At 41.8% G+C, this 25,155-nt stretch overlaps 2 protein-coding genes across 2 annotated transcripts in view; one reads left to right on the top strand and one right to left on the bottom strand.

Annotated features, from left to right (window-relative positions):
* LOC139450352 (uncharacterized) overlaps nucleotides 1-25,155 on the bottom strand; it is a 42,410-nt gene that overhangs the window by 12,985 nt on the left and 4,270 nt on the right. The gene's annotated exons all lie outside the window — the stretch shown is intronic.
* Nucleotides 14,266-15,350, top strand: LOC139450575 (uncharacterized). The gene has a single exon (XM_071232331.1). The coding sequence runs from the start codon at nucleotides 14,266-14,268 to the stop codon at nucleotides 15,286-15,288; it is 1,023 nt and encodes a 340-aa protein (XP_071088432.1). The 3' UTR covers nucleotides 15,289-15,350.

The raw sequence follows: 25,155 nt of genomic DNA on the forward strand, positions 1-25,155 counted from the left end.
CCCTGTCTGTATAACACACCAACTCTATTTACCCTGCACTGTTTGTATAACACACCGACTCTATTTACCCTGCACTGTTTGTATAACACACCGACTCTATTTACCCTGCACTGTTTGTATAACACACCGACTCTATTTACCCTGTACTGTGTGTATAACACACCGACTCTATTTACCCTGCACTGTGTGTATAACACACCGACTCTATTTACCCTGCACTGTGTGTATAAACAACGACTCTATTACCCCAGCACTGTGTGTATAACACACCGACTCTATTTACCCTGCACTGTGTGTAGAACACACCGACTCTATTTACCCTGCACTGTGTGTATAACACACCGACTCTATTTACCCTGCACTGTGTGTAGAACACACCGACACTATTTACCCTGCACTGTGTGTATAACACACCGACTCTATTTACCCTGCACTGTGTGTATAAACAACGACTCTATTACCAGCACTGTGTGTATAACACACCGACTCTATGTACCCTGCACTGTGTGTAGAACACACCGACTCTATTCACCCTGCACTGTGTGTAGAACACACCGACTCTATGTACCCTGCACTGTGTGTATAACACACCGACTCTATTTACCTTGCACTGTGTGTATAACACACCGACTCTATTTACCTTGCACTGTGTGTATAACACATCGACTCTATTTACCCTGCATTGTGTGTATAACACACCCACTCTATGTACCCTGCACTGTGTGTAGAACACACTGACTCTATTCACCCTGCACCGTGTGTATAACACACCGACTCTATTTACCCTGCACTGTGTGTATAACACACCGACTCTATTTACCCTGCACTGTGTATAACACACCGACTCTATGTACCCTGCACTGTCTGTATAACACATCGACTCTAGGAGGGTACATACAGTCGGTGTGATACACACAGGGGAGGGTACACACAGTCGGTGTGATACATAGGAGAAGGTACATACAGTCGGTGTGATACACACAGGGGAGAGTACATACAGTCGGTGTGATACACACAGGGGAGGGTACACACAGTCGGTGTGATACATAGGAGAAGGTACATACAGTCGGTGTGATACACACAGGGGAGAGTACATACAGTCGGTGTGATACACACAGGGGAGGGTACATACAGTCGGTGTGATACACACAGGGGAGGGTACATACAGTCGGTGTGATACACACAGGGGAAGGTACATACAGTCGGTGTGATACACACAGGGGAGGGTACTTACAGTCGGTGTGATACACACAGGGGAAGGTACATACAGTCGGTGTGATACACACAGGGGAAGGTACATACAGTCGGTGTGATACACACAGGGGAAGGTACATACAGTCGGTGTGATACACACGGGAAAGTACATACAGTCGGTGTGATACACACAGGGGAGGGTACGTACAGTCGGTGTGATACATACATGGGGATGGTACATACAGTGGGTGTGATATACACAGGGGAAGGTACATACAGTCGGTTGGATATACACAGGGGAAGGTACATACAGTTGGTGTGATACACGTAGGGGAAGGTACATACAGTGGGTGTGATACACGTAGGGTAAGGTACATACAGTCGGTGTGATACACACAGGGGATGGTACATACAGTCGGCGTGATACATAGGAGAAGGTACATACAGTCGGTGTGATACACACAGGGGAGGGTACATACAGTCGGTGTGATACACACAGGGGAGGGTACAAACAGTCGGTGTGGTACACACAGGTGAAGGTACTTGCAGTCGGTGTGATACACACAGGGGAGGGTACAAACAGTCGGTGTGATACACACAGGTGAGGGTACAAACAGTCGGTGTGATACACACAGGTGAAGGTACTTGCAGTCGGTGTGATACACACAGGGGAGGGTACACACAGTCGGTGTGATACACACAGGTGAAGGTACATACAGTCGGTGTGATACACACAGGGGAGGGTACTACAGTCGGTGTGATACACACAGAGGAGGGTACATACAGTCGGTTCTGGATGCTACATGGAACGGAGTTTTTGCTAGTTATCAATCAGGAATGATTATCCAGCTGAACACAAGGTTTATAAACACTTTGATATACTTTATGTACCTTGACCTACCGTCTTACGGAACTGACATGCGTGATTGGCGTCACCAGAAACAAGATAGTTCTGTCGCCCTCAGCTTTCATTTGTTGTGAAAGTAATCTATATTGGTGCTAATGGTTGTACTGAAATATACTTTAGGGCACTTGCACATCCAATACAAAAGGTCTCGGAAGCCCGTTGTCATTGTCGGCGTGGCACAATGACCGGTATCGTGTGACAAAAGGCTCTCTGACAGTGGCGTCACTTGGAAGGGGACCACATATTCGAATAAAGAACTTTTACATTTTCCATACACTGACGTGAAATCATAAACTGTCTGACAAATTGATTTGTTCGTGATGTCCTCAAATGACGCACTTAAGGTATGTACCCGCCCTTTCTATGTTGAAACTTATGTAGACCATTCAGAGAGAGAGGAAGACAACTTGTACTTTTTCACATGCACAGCTTTTACGCAATGGGAGCTAGCCTCAAAAGTAAGAGGCTCAGAATATAATCTTTGGTGTGTGGATGCATTCTTAGATGTCCGACCATCATGAAACAAATTGGCGCGATTCCATAAAAAAATCTTCAGGCCAAGAATCAGCAGCACTGAAAGTACATTAACGACTCAAACTTTTTCACATGCATGACTTTTACGACATTGGAGCTGGCCTCAAAAGTATCAGTCTCAGAATAACAATTTTGAACTCCACTGCATAATTTGCATATTACAGAAAAGTTGTAATGTTATTAACCTAAAACCATGTGAATAACATAAATATAATTTTGCTTCGTGTCAATAGTGTCAGGTACCGGGTCATGCCCCCGCCCCATCAATAACGATTTTATTGCTAACCTAATTACTGCATCAGGATCTTTTACTTCAGAAACATAAAGTAAAGTACCACATTGCTAACAACGTCACATATGGAGACACGCCTAACATATAGGAATGTAAACCGTTGTAATAGACGTTGGAACAACACAATAGTTACTGTTTAGCTGATGTCAATATAATTGTTTTGTTCGCCAGGAAAACGTTTGCGTCTGTGTTGGAGGCGGCACAGTATACTCCATTGTGCGCGTGTGCACGAGACAGCTAAGACGAAATGACACTAGTCTAGTCATTACAGCACGGACTGCATTGTTGCTTCAGCGGCGTCCTCTTGTGGAAACTGTGCAAAAGTCTTTTCTTTCAGTCATGTTTTAGTTGATAAGGTTTCGACAGGACTCAATGTGGCCCTGTGTGTGAGGACATGTTGGGTACTACATTGTTGACTGATACAAGTGGGCGTGAAGATTAGAACCACAAGGCATCCTGATCTGACTCCCTCTGTACCATGGTGCTAAGAATGTGCTGCTGACATTCACCAACTAACACTGTCTCCCTCGGCTGATACTTCAAACCAACGATGTCTCACAAACCGACACTACCAACCAACACTGTCTCACTCAACCGACACTTCAAACCAACACTGTCTCACTCAACCGAAACTTCAAACCAACACTGTCTCACACAGCCGACACTTCAAACCAACACTGTCTCACACAACCGACACTACCAACCAACACTGTCTCACTCAACCGACACTTCAAACCAACACTGTCTCACAAAACCGACATTCACCAACCAAAACCGCTCACTCATCCGACATGCACCAACTAACACTGTCTCATTCTACAAACACTTCAAACCAACACTGTCTCACTCAACCAACACTACCAACCAACACTGTCTCACTCAACCTTTACTTCAAACCAACACTGTCTCACACAGCCAACACTTCAAACCAACACTGTCTCACACAACCGACACTACCAACCAACACTGTCTCACTCAACCGACACTTCAAACCAACACATTCTCACTCAACCGACACTTCAAACCAACACTGGCTCACACAACAAACACTTCAAACCAACACTCTCTCACACAGCCGACACTTCAAAACAACACTGTCTCACTCAACCGACACTACCAACCAACACTGTCTCACCCAACCTTCACTTCAAACCAACACTGTCTCACACAACCGACACTTCGAACCAACATTGTCTCACTCAACCGACACTTCGAACCAACACTGTCTCACTCAACCGACACTTCGAACCAACACTGTCTCACTCAACCGGCACTTCAAACCAACACTGTCTCACACAGCCGACACTTCAAACCAACACTCTCTCACATAGCCGACACTACCAACCAACACTGTCTCACTCAACCAACACTACCAACCAACACTGTCTCACTCAACCGACACTTCAAACCAACACTGTCTCACACAACTGACACTTCAAACCAACACTGTCTCACACAACCGATATTCACCAACCAACACTGTCTCACACAACCGACATTCACTAACCAACGCTATCTCACACAACCGACACTTCAAACCAACACTGTCTCACAAAACCGACATTCACCAACCAAAACTGTCTCACTCATCCGACATGCACCAACTAAAACTGTCTCACTCAAGAAACACTTCGAACCAACACTGTCTCACACAACCGACATTCACTAACCAACACTGTCTCACACAACCGACACTTCAAACCAAAACTGTCTCACTCATCCGACATTCACCAACCAACACAGTCTCACTCAAGAAACACTTCGACCCAACACTGTCTCACTCAACCGACACTACCAACCAACACTGTCTCACACAGCCGACACTACCAACCAACACTGTCTCACTCAACCGACATTCACCAACCAGCACGGTTTCACTCAGCCGACACCTAACCACACAGATCATTCTATATGTAGTGTTAGAGTTCACAATACATGCCACGCTGTTTTATATGCAAAGAGCGGCTTCCTATACTCCCAAGTCTCGAATGGTCCTTGGCTTAAAATCGATAAATAATGCAAAACATGTACTTGATCCTCACAGTTCACCTATAATCCGACTCATAGAGTATGTGAATGCTGTATTGAAGTACATAAGGATCACACTGTCACTGAAAGATTGTGCGGTGGGTTGGAACCTCGGCCGTTGAATATTGTTGCAATAAAGAGATGGGTTTGCAATATGAACCACATGCTTTACAGTTATCTTTTCTCTGCTGGCTGATAATTTCCATACCAACAACTATTATATACCCACTTTTGGACAAGCCTGTCAACGGCTGTCAAGTTATCGACGACTTTAGAGCGCGCGCACACACACTCACGCGCGAGTATACCCATATCTTGTTTACTGTCAGATAACTGTTATTGGTATACTTTCCTTATATATAAGAATTTTCATTATCAGTGATAAGTACATTGAAGCTATAATGTTGGATGAACAGAAATACATTGTCACTACAAAGGCAAAAATATGCACAATATTATCTCTAATGAAAAATATATGCGTGTGACCCGCTTCTGTCGCTAAACAGAATACACTACAGAGATGTTTACCTGGATAGGTAACAGAAGAGATGCATTTGCTTAAAACAGGTAACATGCGTGGACATGTATCATTGCAGGGACATTTACCTGGATAGATAATGTTACAAGGACATTTACCTGGACAGATAACGTTACAGGGACATTTACCTGGACAGATAACGTTAAAGGGACATTTACCTGGACAGATAACGTTAAAGGGACATTTACCTGGACAGATAATGTTACAGGGACATTTACCTGGACAGATAACGTTACAGGGACATTTACCTGGACAGATAACGTTAAAGGGACATTTACCTGAACAGATAACGTTACAGGGACATTTACCTGAACAGATAACGTTACAGGGACGTTTACCTGTACAGAAATCGTTACAGGGACATTTAGCTGGACAGATAACGTTACAGGGACATTTACCTGGACAGATAACGTTGCAGGACCATTGACCTGTACAAAAATCGTTACAGGGACATTTACCTGGATAGATAACGTTACAGGGACATTTACCTGTACTGATAGCGTTACAGGGACATTTACCTGTACTGATAACGTTAAAGGGACATTTACCTGGACATATAACGATAAAGGGACATTAACCTGTACTGATAGCGTTACAGGGACAATTACCTGGACAGATAACGTTGCAGGGACGTTAACCTGGACAGATAACGTTACAGGGACATTTACCTGGACAGATAACGTTACAAGGACATTTACCTGGATAGATAACGTTACAGGGCCATTTACCTGGACAGAAAACAGTACATGGATATTTACCTGGACAGATAACGTTACAGGGACATTTACCTGGACAGATAACGTTACAGGGACATTTACCTGGACAGATAACAGTACATGGACATTGACCTGGACAGATAACGTTAAAGGGACATTTACCTGGCCAGATAACGTTAAAGGGACATTTACCTGGCCAGATAACGTTACAGGGACATTTACCTGGACAGATAACGTTACAGGGACATTTACCTGGACAGATAACGTAAAAGGGACATTTACCTGGACTGATAACGTTACTAGGGCATTTACCTGAACAGATAACAGTACATGTACATTGACCTGTACAGAAATCGTTACAGGGACATTTAGCTGGACAGATAACGTTACATGGACATTTAGCTGGACAGATAACGTTACAGGGACATTTACCTGGACAGATAACATTACAGGGACATTTACTTGGACAGATAATGTTAAATGGACATTTACCTGGACAGATAACGTTACATGGACATTTAGCTGGACAGATAACGTTACAGGGACATTTACCTGGACAGATAACATTACAAGGACATTTTCATGGACAGATAATGTTAAAGGGACATTTACCTGGACAGATAACGTTAAATGGACATTTACCTGGACAGATAACGTTAAAGGGACATTTACCTGGACAGATAACGTTACAGGGACATTGACCTGGACAGATAACGTTGCAAGGACATTTACCTGAACAGATAACGTTTCTGGGACATTTACCTGCCGAATAGCGCTACGTGAATTTTTACTTGTACAGATATCGTAACAGGGACTTCTGTATAACGTAGCATACATATTTACGAACAAGAGGTCTTTGTTATGCTCTTGATTTATAACTGCAACGTGTATATAGTAGTTTCACAATTCGTAATTTCCTAAAAAAATTACTAGCGTGTGGCCCAGTCTAAATCATTTAACAGACACCGTCGCGATTGACATGACCTGCCAGACATCTCACAAGTTTTACGTGCTTAATTCCAGTTTTATGAGTTTCCTATTGTTGTGTTGAAATGTGTGGTTCAATTCATTTTCGAACCAAAACAATGTGAAAACTATATCCGTTATAAAAATGTTACTAAAATATGAATAAAGTGAAAACTGTTTGTGTATGCACCCTGACTGCACAACAAATGACGCCCGGCGGACACACACCGGGAGTTGGGATTGAAAGACATCGGGACTCATCTCGCAACAATAAGGAAATCCGATTAATGATCGAGCTTATATGAATAAATGCATACCAAAATGAAAAAGATAATACAAAATATAATAAGCCAATTTTCTGTTTTGAATTTAGGTAATGAAAAACGAGTCAACATAAAAGAATACAGGGTAGATTTCAGTAAGTACCAGGCCATATCTTAATGTACTCAAGAAATAAGCCAGGACACTTTCATAGCATAACGTTACACATATGACATGATGCGTTCATTAACACACATTCTGTTTCACATTACTTGGTAGGTTTATTGACAGACATACTGTTTCACGTGACATGATGCTTTCATTAAAACATAGACTGTTTTACGTAACCTGGTGGTTCATTAACACGTAGGTTATTTCTCATTATCTGGTGTGTTTTTTTAGCGCAAGTAATGTTTCACATTAACTGGTAGGTTCATTTATACATAAACTGTTCCACATTATCAGATGGGTTTATTGATGCACATACTGATTGGGGGTTGCGGTGGGTTGGGAGCATTAACACATAGCTTGTTTTCACATTTGGGTACATCAACAAACATGCTGTCACGTACATCAACACACATACTGTTTACCGTGAAATGATGGTACATCAACACACATACTGTTTACCGTGACATGATGGTACATCAACACACATACTGTTTCACGTGACATGATGGTACATCAACACAATTACTGTTTACCGTGACATGATGGTACTTCAACACACATACTGTTTACCGTGACATGATAGTAACATCAACACACATACTGTTTCACGTGACATGATGGTACTTCAACACACATACTGTTTCACGTGACATGATGGTACATCAACACACATACTGTTTCACGTGACATGATGGTACATCAACACAATTACTGTTTACCGTGACATGATGGTACATCAACACACATACTGTTTCACGTGACATGATGGTACATCAACACACATACTGTTTCACGTGACATGATAGTAACATCAACACACATACTGTTTCACGTGACATGATGGTACATCAACACACACACTGTTTACCGTGACATGATAGTAACATCAACACACATACTGTTTCACGTGACATGATGGTACATCAACACACATACTGTTTCACGTGACATGATGGTACATCAACACACACACTGTTTACCGTGACATGATGGTACATCAACACACATACTGTTTCACGTGACATGATGGTACATCAACACACATACTGTTTACCATGACATGATGGTACATCAACACACATACTGTTTACCGTGACATGATGGTACATCAACACACATACTGTTTCACGTGACATGATGGTACATCAACACACACACTGTTTACCGTGACATGATAGTAACATCAACACACATACTGTTTCACGTGACATGATGGTACATCAACACACATACTGTTTCACGTGACATGATAGTAACATCAACACACATACTGTTTCACGTGACATGATGGTACATCAACACACATACTGTTTCACGTGACATGATAGTAACATCAACACACATACTGTTTCACGTGACATGATGGTACATCAACACACATACTGTTTACCGTGACATGATGGTACATCAACACACATACTGTTTACCGTGACATGATGGTACATCAACACACATACTGTTTACCGTGACATGATGGTACATCAACACACATACTGTTTACCGTGACATGATGGTACATCAACACACATACTGTTTCACGTGACATGATGGTACATCAACACAATTACTGTTTACCGTGACATGATGGTACTTCAATACACATACTGTTTACCGTGACATGATGGTACATCAACACACATACTGTTTACCGTGACATGATGGTACATCAACACACATACTGTTTACCGTGACATGATGGTACATCAACACACATACTGTTTCACGTGACATGATGGTACATCAACACACATACTGTTTCACGTGACATGATGGTACATCAACACAATTACTGTTTACCGTGACATGATGGTACTTCAACACACATACTGTTTACCGTGACATGATGGTACATCAACACACATACTGTTTACCATGACATGATGGTACATCAACACACATACTGTTTACCGTGACATGATGGTACATCAACACACATACTGTTTCACGTGACATGATGCATTCACGAGCAATTAGATTCTCTTTTCGCACATGTTACATGTATTTCAATGGAAGAGAGAGGCTGATTATATACCATATGTAGATATATGCAGGAGGGTATGCGTCATGTTATCGTGCACAGTTAGTTGGCTGTATGTTCCGATATATAAAACATTTTGGAAGATATTTTAGTAAAATAGTACATTCTTAATAGAATCACGTGATCCTCAAAATTCCGTAAAGAAAATGTTACATTAACTGAGCATTACTGTAATAAGCGCAACACGAAACCAGAATAACAATGGTATTTAAAATGTTCGTTTCCGCTAATGATTTGCAAAGATATAGTTGTGTTGAGTGACAACGCCACACATATATAATATAATCGTCATGAAGGCACTTTACAAGTAAATCTGACCAAATGAAGCAGAAGAGAAAACTCGCATTTAGTCACTTGAGGCTTGAAAGGTTGTACCAACTGAACTATATATAACAGTTTACCGGCAAATGCAGGATGAATTGAATAACATAACATAACAACCCTTAACCAACAACACGATACGTTGGGAATTGTACGATTTCACGTTTTAAATATTCAATACAAGAGCACCACCTCGCATCACTGTTGTACTTCGCATATGGAAAAAGGAACTATTGTATCTTTCATACAAGACTGAGATACATCTGCAGGCAAATGAATTATGATTTATATAGAAATGGTACAACAGAACACCCAAACTGAGCGTGTTCAAATCATTATCTCATGGAATGTACATAATTTAGCCATCAACGTGAAATTATGTTTAACACCTTAATGAGATATTGTTCGTGACATACCTGTTGATATAAACGTAGTGTCGTACAGCAATGCAGATCACGTTGTTACAGATACTGTAGCTGTGTTTAATGCAGTCCAACACTACATTGCATCCAGTGCATTTATGTCCTCCTTCAAACAACCCTTGTCACCCTCTCTCTTCCTATCAAACATTATATATTGCTTCTACAGCGTTATATATATATATATAATTTACAAATGTGTAAATACCAGGGAGAGGGCAATCTAAGTGTGAAGAACTTGTATCCAAGTCCCGTTCAATTTGGTGCTCAATGTATATTGAGTGAGTTTATAATGACAACTTAAAAAACTGCTATGTCGTTATTTTCTCATATTTTCCAAGTTCAATGTAACCTACAATAAATAGTTACGTATTAATTCCATCAGCTTTGGCATTGGCACGTCATGAATTATATTCTATGGTTTCGTTATTAGGTAACATAAGACAACCTTAAAAGCCAGAAGACATCTTCTGCAGTTATAACCAGATAAGTGTAACACTAACTACCCGGTCACGTATTAATATTATTATAAGAATCTAGAATAAACAAACGTCCGTAATACATACATGTCTCATGCGTGATGCTATTTATAGTAACAGGATACGGCGATTTCCCAGCATGCCAAGTACGAGCATGCGCAATTACGATTCAGGTCAGCCATCTTGTGCAGGGGTCATAATAATGACAAGCAATTTTTGATTCCGTACGTACGAGCGAATAGTTAAAATCAAGTGTGCCCTTTCTCTCAGGCGCACAGCAGTATGGCTCCTAAAACTCGCAAGAAGCGAACGTCAAGCAGGATATCCAGGCAGGATACCGTGCGCGGTGAAGCCACAAGTATTGGCGATGTTCCAGACGGTTCGCCTTCAACAAACATGGCCGCGCCCGATGTCGGGGTGCCTCGGCGACGATATAGTACGACGATCCCTCTCAGTGCAGTGGACAGCCGCCCATATGAGATGTTTCCACGGAATTGGACTACGGGACGTATCTGTGCATACATCGAGGAAATATTGGATATTAAGCCTCCCGGGGGGTTGACACGTGCGCAATATCAAACCTTTTACACAGAAAACCTCTCAGACCGTAACAAAAGGATGGACAGACAAAGGTCAGCATTGTCGGACGGGTCGTCAGCCAGAGCCAGCACAGTGGCAGTTCATGAGGAAACGGTGCCCCCTCATTCGATTGTTAACGAGGCACACACTGACACAACAATCGCCCAGCTTGTGGACACCGTGAACAAGTTACAGCAGACTGTGGCCACGCTGAGTTCTCAAATGGATGCCAGGAATCAGCCTGCTACGGTGCCACGCACTTCACATTGGCAGACCACCTTTGCAGGACCGGGTCAACCACATGACAATCCGGCCGCTATCCATGCGACGTCACAGCCGTTTAGTTTATTTACTGCCATACGGGAATCGACCAACACAGGATCAACTACTCCACGTCTGTTCACCAGTGAGCCTCAAGCGCAGCACTTACCAGACGTAGCTCTTGTTTCTCCCTCTCTCCGGAAGAGCATTCAGGAAGGTAAGGATGTGAACCTTGCTTTACTACTCATTCCGGATGAAATAACGTCAAATGCTAGAACCATTCAGGTAGACAATGTAAACATGCAACTCAAAAGTCCTCATGACTCCAGATTGCAGTTGCCCTTGACATTTGACATGTTCATCACAGCCTTTGGAAAGTACAAAGCCATCATGTGTTTACGCTGGCCACAGAGACGAGCCGAACTTGACGCGTATCAGCGCCTGATCGTTGATATGCACAACCAATATCAAAATCAACTCTTTTATCAATATCACAAACGTTTCTCGGCTAAAGCGGCAGCTTATCTTGAGCAACATAATTGCAAAATACCATGGGGAGAGATTGACGATGCCATCTATAGAGCTGTCTTTACAGGACGCAGAATCACCGCTTGCCAGTTGTGTGATGACATTGGTCATTCGACGCAGTTCTGTTCTATGGTTGATGCCAAGTCCATACATCACCAACCAGGAGAGACTTTTAACCATACTCCCACGACTAGGGACAGAGAACTCAACACAGAACGCAGAGGCATGGATCGCCGGGGAAGGGAAGTGCTCATACACAAAGGTATCCCATTGTGCAACAACTTTAATGCTGAGAAATGTGTTCACGGGAATTGTAGATTTAGACATTTGTGTTCTGTATGTCGAAAGCCACACCCTGCTTTCGAATGTTGGCATAACACAGGAGAGACTCAATTCCCAGCAGGCAAGTCGATACCTGTCCAGAATTCTTCCTCGGCCAAAAAGCACCGACAGTGACTACAGGCAACCCCATCCCCTGTTGACTTGGATAGACTGTCTCAACGGTTGTCTGATCACCCAGACCGTGCCTTCGTTCAGACGTTGCTGCATGGTTTTAAATTTGGTTTTGACACGGGCATTACATGTCCACCTACTCACACTACTGTCTGCAAGAATCTGTTATCAGCTCGAAACAATCCTGAAGCAGTAGCCACCATTATTCAAGATGAACTATTCAAAGGCTATTTGATAGGTCCATTTACGCAGTCTCCTTTCCCTCACCACAGGGTTAATCCAATAGGCATTGTGGAAGGAAAATATTCCAAAAAGAAGCGATTAATTGTCGACCTCTCGGCTCCACATGATGATGTGGAAAACCCAAGTTTGAACTCATTAATTGATAAAGAACAATTCTCCCTCAACTATGTGAAAGTGGACGACGCTATCCAACTTATCAAAGGCATGGGACAACATGCTTACCTATGTAAGGTGGACATAACAGATGCATTCAAAATGCTTCCAATTCACCCTTCTTTATATCACTTACATGGCATATCATGGGATCATCAGCTTTATTATTACACTCGCTTGGTCTTCGGATGTCGGTCCAGTCCAAAACTGTTTGATGGCCTGTCTGCAGCAGTGTGTTGGATTGCCACTCATGTGTATGACATTGTCAATATATTGCATCTTTTGGATGATTTTTTGACTGTGGATAAGGATTTGGAACAAGGCATCAGCACCATGAACAAACTAGAATGCCTATTCTCGGAACTGAATATCCCCCTGTCCCCCCATAAAACGGTCGGACCGGTCACATGTTTGGAATACTTGGGGATTATTTTGGACACTGATAGAATGGAAGCGCGTCTACCTACTGAGAAAGTGTCAAGAATCGTCTCTATCATGGCAACTATTCAAGGTGCCAAGAAAGTCACAAAGCAGTTACTGCTCAGCATTATTGGTCATCTAAATTTTGCTATGCGGATTATTCCAGCGGGTAGGGCATTCATCAGTTACCTCCTTCAACTGGCCCACTCTGTGAAACACCTACGACATCGGGTCACTTTGAACAAACAATGTCGTCTAGATTTTGATATGTGGAGAACATTCTTACGCGATTGGAATTGCCGGTCGTTTTTCTTGGAAGACCTAATCGCAGCCCCCCAATTTGACCTGTACACAGATGCTGCTGCATCAGTTGGTTTCGGAGCTTACTTCCAGGGTAAATGGTTCGCTGCTCCATGGCCGGTTGACTTACTGCAAGCTACCACAGAGGACATGTCCATTGCCTTACTCGAACTTTACCCTATCGTTATGGCGGCTGCAATCTGGGGGAAGCTATGGACTAACAAGAGTATCAGATTTCATTGTGACAATATGGCTACTGTTGACATCCTTTGCAAATGTCGGTCTAAATCTCCATTCATCATGTGTTTGATAAGGAAATTTGTATTGACAGCTGCCAAATATAATTTTGTATTCAGCGCCCAACATATACCTGGAAGAGTTAACCATATTGGTGATGCTTTATCTCGCTTCCAGATGACCAAGTTCCGTCAACTAGCTCCCACTGCCGAACCTGCTCCAGAACCATGTCTACATCTATGTCAGCTCACCTTACCGCCAGTCCAGACTTAGATGTTTTGTGGTCGCAAGCTGTGTCAAAAGCCACCAGGGCGGTATACAGAGCAGGGGTTCAAGCCTTTTTAACCTTCATGGCTATGTGCGGGTTTGTGTGGCAGCCCCGTGTGTTACCTCCATTATCGGAAGATTCATTGTTATTGTTTGTAGCCCACTGCCATCAGCGACTACATTTACGTTATACGACCATCAAGAGTTATCTGTGTGGAGTGAGATTCACTTATCTGAGGCATAATGTGCCAAATCCATGGTGTTCTAGGAATCTGCTACGAGTAGAAACAATCATGAAAGCTATCAAGAAAGAACAAGGTGTGAACCCAAGTGTGCGATTACCAATTACTGTTGACATTTTACAGCAGATTTGGATCACCCTAGAGAAAGGACTATTTTCACCGTTCACAGACTTATTGATGAAGACTGTGTGTTCAGTCGCCTTTTTTGGCTTTCTACGTTGTGGAGAATTTACATGTGACCATTTTGATGCAAAATTTCATTTGTCTCTAAGCTCTGTCGTGTTTAGACCAGATTGTACATCGTTTGATTTGACACTTAAATCGTCTAAGACAGATCCTTTTCGCAGGGGTATAACATTGTCCATCCATGCAGTGCCAACATCTTATTGTCCGGTGCGTTGTCTACAGGAATTTATTCATCATAGGAGGGCCATGGGAGCTGCTCAGCATGATCCTTTATTTGTTAATGAGCAGAATATACCTCTTACCAGGTCTTTCTTTATTCAAAAATTAAAACACACATTGTCCATGACAGGATATGACCAAGAGAAATACAACGGTCACTCATTTCGTATTGGTGCGGCTACCTCAGCTTCCACGGCTAATATTCCAGACCACCTGATCAAGACTCTAGGCCGGTGGTCATCAGACTGTTATGTTCGATATATTAGGGTGCCCAAATCATCCATAGCACAGGCTCAGCGTGCAATGGCACAAAATAGGGGTAACTGCTTGTCCTAGATGTATATTTAATGCCTTTGGGGATTCTCAGTCAATTCTTTACTTCGATTTTGGGTATATTTACCCCTGCAGTCATTAGGATGGGATGCATTGGATGCATGTTGTCAAAACACAGGTCAGGCTTGACCTCCATCATGTCCATGGTATTTAGCATCTAATACGTTTCTATCTGTAGTGTAGAATGATAGATGTGTAGTTAATTGTCGAAACCTTAGTATTCTATGTATCACTCTCGACAATTGATCCCAACAGCTTGGGCCTGACCGATGCTCAGTCAGGTACACATAAGTCAGGTACATGTAGTCGATTCTCCTGTGTTTATACCCAATGCTTGGGAAGTTGTGAAAGGCGAATCGATCCCTAGCTGGGCATGACTGATGCTCAGTCATGTACATGTACCAATAGCTTTCTAGTCACATGTTTACAGTGAGAATCCCCTTACGCCAAACTTGTTAGATATGTGTTATATTGAACGTGTTTCAGGTATTAAATCATTGTTGCAACTTTCGTGTTGAATTGTCATTATAAATTGGTGCTCAATGTATATTGAGTGAGTTTATAATGACAACTTAAAAAACTGCTATGTCGTTATTTTCTCATATTTTCCAAGTTCAATGTAACCTACAATAAATAGTTACGTATTAATTCCATCAGCTTTGGCATTGGCACGTCATGAATTATATTCTATGGTTTCGTTATTAGGTAACATAAGACAACCTTAAAAGCCAGAAGACATCTTCTGCAGTTATAACCAGATAAGTGTAACACTAACTACCCGGTCACGTATTAATATTATTATAAGAATCTAGAATAAACAAACGTCCGTAATACATACATGTCTCATGCGTGATGCTATTTATAGTAACAGGATACGGCGATTTCCCAGCATGCCAAGTACGAGCATGCGCAATTACGATTCAGGTCAGCCATCTTGTGCAGGGGTCATAATAATGACAAGCAATCCCACCTCCATCCCCAACTACCGTCCATGTTTTTCCTTGTTGCACTCTTATTTTTTTGTTTGTTTCTGGATTCTCACTGTTATATTAAAATTTTTTGTATTAGCAATCGGGGTATATCTACCCCTGCAGTCATTGGGTATATTTACCCCTGCAGTCATTAGGATGGGATGCATTGGATGCATGTTGTCAAAACACAGGTCAGGCTTGACCTCCATCATGTCCATGGTATTTAGCATCTAATACGTTTCTATCTGTAGTGTAGAATGATAGATGTGTAGTTAATTGTCGAAACCTTAGTATTCTATGTATCACTCTCGACAATTGATCCCAACAGCTTGGGCCTGACCGATGCTCAGTCAGGTACACATAAGTCAGGTACATGTAGTCGATTCTCCTGTGTTTATACCCAATGCTTGGGAAGTTGTGAAAGGCGAATCGATCCCTAGCTGGGCATGACTGATGCTCAGTCATGTACATGTACCAATAGCTTTCTAGTCACATGTTTACAGTGAGAATCCCCTTACGCCAAACTTGTTAGATATGTGTTATATTGAACGTGTTTCAGGTATTAAATCATTGTTGCAACTTTCGTGTTGAATTGTCATTATAAATCTTGTGAATAAATAAGATTCACATTTTGATCTTTCAACAAAGTCGACGAGTTGTTCACTGTCTGGCATGTAATTAGTAAGAAGGCCGTCATTATGCACTGCCACTTCTGTTACCTGTGGGTGGAAGGCGGAACAACGCTAAACATTCTGAGAGACGGCGCTTTATGTCCACGCGGAGTACAGGCACATTGTATCATGATATCTATCAAGACGTTTTCACTTACGAAAACGCGTCATGGAAACGCCCGTAACTGTTAATGAAGCAATGAGCTGTGATAACCAGATTTATTAGAATACAACTTCTGGAATCTAAATTGGGTGTTTATAAATAAGATTTATTATGAACAGATGCAACCTATGGTACCCACTAGGCACCCAGGCCGACAAGTGCAGCTGCCTGGCACAGATGTACAGATGTACAGATGTACAGTAGGACGAAGTATGTGAACTTCAGTTATCCGAAACCACGTGCACCTAGTTTTCCCTACAGTTTCCAAAGAGACAATGTGAAATCCCAAGACCAGACCATGTCACAATAACAACATTATAACTATGAGGAAAATAATATGAAATATCATCTTGAAATTTGTAAAAATCGTAGGATTCAGGATGAAAAGAAAATAGTTTTTCTATAATAGGAAATACTCTCTCCCACAGATAATGATAAAGGTGAATGATAAGTGTAACTATTGATGAAATTAATTGGGCGTTGATCGCGGGGGATAATATTTAAATAAATATTTATGAACTGAATATACACATTGTTATTAACAACGGACGTTTCCCTGACGAACTTCAGTTTGGTTTTAGAACCATTAGTAGAGCTGAACGTGTAATATTCTTGGATAATGAACACGTAGACAAAGCTTCTCAGACAACAAAACAGATTCCCCCAGTACAAGGTAATGCAGTCTTATGACAATACTATTCCACTAAGCTAGCAACTCGAAATACTTCGCGCTTATTCTATAACACGTGCCTCTTCATTTCCTCAATCATAAGAAATCTCTGCTAAAAGCATAGTCCTTAGTACGATTTCCACTACATATCATAAGCATGTGAATCATTATCAATAGTGATGATACCGGGTGTTCGCTAAAGGTATCCTGTCCCACCGGTGGCACCTGCCACAAACACAGCAAAAGGGAGGTCAATTGTACACGCGCAATTTGGTACAATTCAAAATAGGGAATTAAATCAGACATAATTTAGGTCACTGACGCATCAAATTTGGAAAATGTCGTCCACCCGTGTACCATGAACATTTTGAAAGTCTTATCAAGGCCTTGTAACTCTGAGATGATGAAGAGATCTTCAGCTATGTATTTTGTGTTGATGAATCTGTTGTTGAGTTTGGTCGGTTATATCTCATTAGTTAAACACCCATTAGTAAGACACCCAGGTCTCAGACAGTGAGGTGGGGGATTAATGACAAGACCAACGGCTGTAATGGAACAGTCCTAATAAGAGCGCTCTATTCAGAGCGGTGGACTGTGATCACAGTTTATGTGCAGATATGTGCACTTGTAAGTGATAGTTTGTTACCTATGATCCCAGATTATGTTATTCCCTTTCTCAAGAAACAACCTGCTTCAGGCGACAACTTAATCTTAGTCTTTCTTCATGTGTGAATATGCTTGGATTATGTGTTCAGATATGTACACTTTTAAATAATAGCTTGTTACATGTGACTGTCTTGATCACAAACTTTGTGCTTCTTGTACGTTGTATTTATGGATTAATGTCTTGTTATAAATATGCATCAAGCAACATGGTAAAAATACCAATAGAATCTTTCAAAACACATAACCTTTTTTCTTTTTCTTCAGCCCCGGCTTTAATTTTCATTAATTGGGGTAGTCCATTATTACCATGAGGTAACAGTAAGTTGAGCTGCTGTTCACACTACCAAACATTGTGTTATTTCAAGCTATCTAAGGGGCGGAAAATTTGAAGTCTACAATTTCATAGTGTTTGAAATAAGGTGTACATTAATAACTCCGATGGAGGATACGTGTGCAGCTTTCTAAAGGCACATTTCAAATTAAACACGTGGAAAGAATGTTAAAACTTTCGCACTGTTCACTAAAATATAATAACTGTACAGATGTAGGTGATTTAGAACAGAACAATGAAATTAGCAGTATAACAAAGCATTTTTATATAATAAAAGACCATACGTAAGATCCGCCGACGTCAGGGGGAGTTAAGTATCCTGCCCGGATGGGTCTAATGCTCAGAGGGGATACGCTTAATGTTTGCTGTATACATAAAACACAAAAAGGAGATTTCTGTGCACTTTGGAAACATATTATCAAAATATAGATATTTTGGATAAATGAAGTTCTAAAGAAACCTATTGAAGTGGTTTGCACTACAACAAAGGCCCTGCACGTCGTGGAGCTTTTGTCCTCAAAGGCTTTTTAGAAATGGTGACAATGCATTTCTCCAATCACACAGATCAGTTTTTGACTCAGATTTGGCAGGATTAGGACACAATCACTTACATCATCACAAAATAGAAACAGGTAACTACTGACCCATTAGACTCCCTTTTTTATTTTTTTTATTAACAAAACGCAGCCATTAGGAAAGAATGTTCCAGAAAGGTTACCAAGCCTGCATTTTCCCCTCTGCCAAGTGTTGAAGATGTCGTTGATGCCATATAGGCGACAGTCATGTCAATTTTTTGTGTGTCCTTTATTCTGCTAGTGGCGTTTGGCAAATGCCACTCTATCCAGATACAAAACACAGGTCGGCCTTCACTACACCAAATGATGTTTTTGAATAGATTCACATTTTAATTACCTCATTTCGTCATTCCTCAGGTTTGGCCTCCTATACCGCAAATTTGTAGCAAACTTTTCTGGCATCGCCTCCCATCTATACAGCCTTCTGAAAAAGGATGCGTCTTTCGAATGGCCCAACAATTGCCAACAGGCAATCGAAAATCTAAAGCAAGCCTTTAAAGAAGACCCCATCCTTGCATATCCTGCCCAAACAAACCCTTCAACCTCACAATTGATGCATCATAAACTACAATATGGTACACAATAGGCCAATTTGATTGCAAGGGCATAACTTGTAATGATGTTGATAAGTCATGTCCTTGGATAATACAAGAATCTTGCTTGACATTGGTCCTGTTCTGTTTTTAGGAACAAACAAAGTTGGTTGATAACGGATTTTTTTGCTCGTCGGGTTAGGTTACTGCAATAAACTATTTTTATTTAAGTATACATTTATGTTGTATTTTTTGTCCAAGAAAGGGTAAACGGTGCAATCAGTGACTTGCTAGATATGGCCTGTTGGAATGGAAGATTTGAATGATTATTCATAAACACATTGTCTCGCATGGGGATGTCTCTGTCAAAGATTTTGGCTTTGCTCATGTCAAGTTGTCCAAGGTACTGTCAATTTGAAGAAAACTGCACACTGGGTCGAACAACTCATCAGTCAACTCCTCACGATTATACCAGTATAGTTCCCCTCATCAGTTTCAGATCTCAACATCTGACATATTTCCTATAACTGCTACATGCCACAGTGTAAAGAGCTTCTGGCCATATATGCTCGTTTTCACAAAAGTGGCTGGGAAGATAGTAAGTTAAAAATTCGAATCAATAACAACACAAAGAGCGACGAACATACTCACAAGGATACCCATTGTTGATAGAGGCCGGACATACCTCGCGATATGGAGGAAGATACGTCAGGGGAATATGTCACGTGGTATGTGAAGATAATAAATTGTTATTCACATGTTTATCTCTTTATTCCTGACACGAACAATGCATGTCACCCATAACACAGTTGAATAAAGGTTAAAGTCGAAATGAATGCATCCATGGAATACTTCAAAAACCTGTGTACTGAGTCCCCTGCATCTGCAATGGCACACTGCATCAGCCGTCACGTGCTGGCCTGAGTAGCTTGCTTACTTTGCCTCTGTGCCACGGGTAGAAGGGCGATGAAACCAGTGCTTATAGCATGGAGCAGGCTACATACTGAATGTGCCTCACGCAGGACATCTAGCAGTATTCAAGTACCAAACACACATACAGCAATGTACTGAAGCTACTAACTGCAGTGTCCTCCTAATGCCTGTATATTGGTCAACTACACAATGTAACTATAACATACATGCATACATGTATCAGCTATGTTTCGTTTCTAAATGAGCAGGGAAAAGTTCCTGTGCGTCATTGACTATCATGGGAAATAATAAATAAACACAAACAAAGGACGATTTGGCAACATAGCGATACATTGATGTCCATAAAGCATGAATTCAACACATATCCTGTGTACATTCATCTCAGCCTGAAAGTAGCGTAGGGTCGATTGTCAGTTCACAAATCAGTATCGGGTATGTCTACCATTTGCAGTGACACAGAGCTAACAGCTGTGCCACATTGAAGACACAAGATCGGCGTAAACGACGTTTCATTTCATACTACACATGTTCGATGAGCGATAGTTCTGGTGAAACGGCGGGCCTAGTGAATTGGCCTTTAATACATCTTACAGCGCCAATAGAATATTGTAGATGTGTATCATTATATTAGCGCCGTGAGATGTAAATTTACTCGCTGTTGATCCTCGTGACATGACGGTCAACTTCCCCTCTTGTTCTGCGCATGCCTACGGTAGACAGTTGCGGTCTGAGTGTTTTAGTAGTGCCGTTTCCATGTTTTCGACAGCGTGCTCTCAGATTTATGATGCTGTTTCTTAGTTTTTTGTTACGCTTTCATTGTTTTCTGCTGCCGAATCGCGGTGTATTGTGGACATGTGACAATTTTTTGTTGCAGTCAGTCAGGTTTCATAGGCAGGCCTGAGTCTGAAACCGATTCCGCAGGTGAACCCGGATATGATTATGTTGACGTTATCCGTGAACGTCCAGAACGTGGTCGGTCCGTGATGTTGCTAGTGTGTTGGTACCGACCACCTCCCCCCCCCGTGACTGTATGGAGTTACAACTAGCAACACGGGCCCACGCACTCCAACTGCACGCAGCCGCTTATTTGTAAGCACGCAATGACGGGGATGCACAATATGAGGGTCATCATGGGTAATCAGGACAAAGTCTTTGTACCTGTGATGAATCATGCATTGAAAACACACTACTCGACTTCGAAGTAAACCCATGGCAATTCTATTTTAAAGTTTTACTACTACTACTACTACTACTACTACTACTACTTATGCTTAATTTTGCAAAGTTTTGTTCAGTGAAGTACATGAAGTGCCTGTCTGAGTTGTATCAGCCAGGAAACGCTCACTAGCATAGGACGTTGTGTGCCGAATGTTATTTGCAAATGGATCGCAGCAGGAATATAGAGAGTCAAGTGTCCACTTAAGATTTCCAACATACACTGCCTACGCAAGAGCATGATGACTGGTCTCTGAATGGAACACGTTCCCAAACACATTAATAATTTATTATTGTACTATAATATGGCCAGTTTAATTTGTAAACGATTCGTTCCTGGAATTTATTTGATAACAGACAATATTTCACAGCTCATGAAGTGAACATTAAACACATCTTATATCATCTAAAACTTGATACCAATAGAGAGGAAAGAGTTTTACCAACTCTTCTCGAGATATGTATTGATCTAAAATGCACATGTTGGGTCCGGGACTTTGACACAAAGCTTGCATGCCGAGGTTTGTTTATCTGGCGACTGCATGCCCAAGTAGGAGTACCTCAACTAACCCAAACTCTTACTACCCATATATAACGTATACTCTCAACCACATCTGTATTTGAATAAGGTGGTTACCTTCAGTCAAGAAATGGAAGTAGACATGCCCCCTAAATACTGTCGCCAGTTTTATGCTTAAACTAACATATCAAAATCGCAATATAACATTGAATGAAGCTAACACACAGGTCATCAATAAGATAGTTTTGTAATAATCAGATTATTACCCACGTCAATGTGTTCGTGGTGTGTCAAATGAATTACTATGGACATCGAGCTGTTTGCTTAGTGCAAAAACACATGCAGGAAGTCTGAGTGAGTGAGTTGAGTTTAACGCCGCTTTGAACAGTATTCCAGTTACACACGGCGTGTCAGCTTAATGTGGAGGAAAGCCTGAAGTGATGGAGGTCTGAGGCGTTTACCTCGGGTATGGGTCTGACAAACCTCAAACATAATCACAGCGAACCAGGACTCGAACCCACAATCATAGGTTTCTGGCGTGCCCGAGGAACGCAACTCTGCACAGCGAAAAGCGGCGACTTTGACGACTTTGTCTGTCAATCAGTAATCAAAACACCTGGTCCAGGGACATGTTAATAACGTTATGGAAACCGCACGACTAGGTCCTCTCTTGTGGATACTGTTGTGCTTGCCCATTCGGATATTCAGGGTATGGCGAAAACGTTCATGCACAAAAGAAACATGGCAGGTGAAGCAGGACATGAAATCACTCGAAACACGCCATTTGATAAAATTGACTTGTCAGCTAACAGGGTGTGGGTACATTCCACCAGTAGGTTTAAAATAGAATGGACACGGGCCACTGGACATGCTTCTGAAAGCTAGCAACACTTATAGTGCACGTATAGGAAGGTAAATATAGGTATCGACGCACCTTCCGTTGAAAAACACAGGGGGTGATGAAATAGACAAGTCACAATTAATACTGTACAAGTATTAATACTTTATCGCTTGCTGTGAATATTATCATCACGTGTTGCAAAGAGTACCAATGATTTTAATTCCACTCAATCATATACACTTCGGTCAACACAGTTCCCACGTTACCAAGTGTAAATCTCTCAGCAGTAGATTACCTATGTAAAACGACACAAAGGGCTTTTAGACACGAAAATAGTAGTTGACGAGGTACAAGGAAGTCAAAAGTATCGTATTTCCGCACAGCACATTCAGTCTTGCACGTATTTGAATTTGGGTATATTCACATTTCGACATGCACATGACTCCAACTTCATGTATTTTTAAAGATGGCGGGTAACGGGCAGTGGTTGGTAACTGAGAGTGGCGGGTAACGGGCAGTGGTTGGTAACTGAGAGTGGCGGGTAGCGGGCAGTGGTTAGTAACTGAGAGTGGCGGGTAGCGGGCAGTGGTTGGTAACTGAGAGTGGCGGGTAACGGGCAGTGGTTGGTAACTGAGAGTGGCGGGTAACGGGCAGTGGTTGGTAACTGAGAGTGGCAGGTAACGGGCAGTGGTTGGTAACTGAGAGTGGCGGGTAACGGGCAGTGGCTGGTAACTGAGAGTGGCGGGTAACGGGCAGTGGTTGGTAACTGAGAGTGGCGGGTAATGGGAAGTGGTTGGTAACTGAGAGTGGCGGGTAATGGGAAGTGGTTGGTAACTGAGAGTGGCGGGTAATGGGAAGTGGTTGGTAACTGAGAGTGGCGGGTAACCGGCAGTGGTTGGTAACTGAGAGTAGCGGGTTATGGGCAGTGGTCGGTGGATGAGATAATAGACTTTGGTTCTAGAATTGTCGATGACTATCAAGTGTTGTCACAGATATATATATTTTTGTGCAAAGTAGACACACCAGCCCTTGTTACCTCACCGTGGGTGAGGACAAACAAACAAACAAACAAACAGTGTATCTCTGTCATCACAAATTCTGCGTTCAAGTCGTCATAAGAAGCGGATTAATCTTTGTAATACGCTTTACAATAACTAAAAACTAATAACTATTTGAATATCTTAAAAAATTCAAAATCACCCCTAAAACGAAAAGTAACAGGCATGTTAGAGACGTCTACATATGGATTTAGTGAATAGCCGTACAGTGCGGCGATCATTGAATGGACGCACTCACGTCTCCCCGTAACACCTGTGCTTGACGCTACCGACAACAGTACACATAGATGCAGTGACATTTACATGTAGACAGGTATATGGATATACACACTGACAAATAGAAATAATCTGTTGTACAAATGTTGATGGGCACACCTATAGACACAAAAAGACGGCTGCAGCGATAGACACATATAGACGGTTGCAGCGATAGACACATATAGACGGTTGCAATGATATACACAGGTAGACAAGTACAGTGTTAGACACAGGTAGACGAATACAGTGTTCGACACATGTAGACGAGTACAGTGTTAGACACAGGTAGACGAATACAGTGTTAGAGACAGGTAGACGAGTACAGTGTTCGACACAGGTAGACGAATACAGAGTAAGACACAGGTAGACGAATACAGTGTAAGACACAGGTAGACGAATACAGTGTTCGACACATGTAGACGAGTACAGTGTAAGACACATGTAGACGAGTAGAGTGTTAGACAC

This window comes from Haliotis cracherodii, unplaced genomic scaffold (assembly GCF_022045235.1).
Source record: "Haliotis cracherodii isolate W230 unplaced genomic scaffold, xgHalCrac1.p SCAF_8, whole genome shotgun sequence".
Classification (NCBI taxonomy): Eukaryota; Metazoa; Mollusca; class Gastropoda; order Lepetellida; family Haliotidae; genus Haliotis; species Haliotis cracherodii.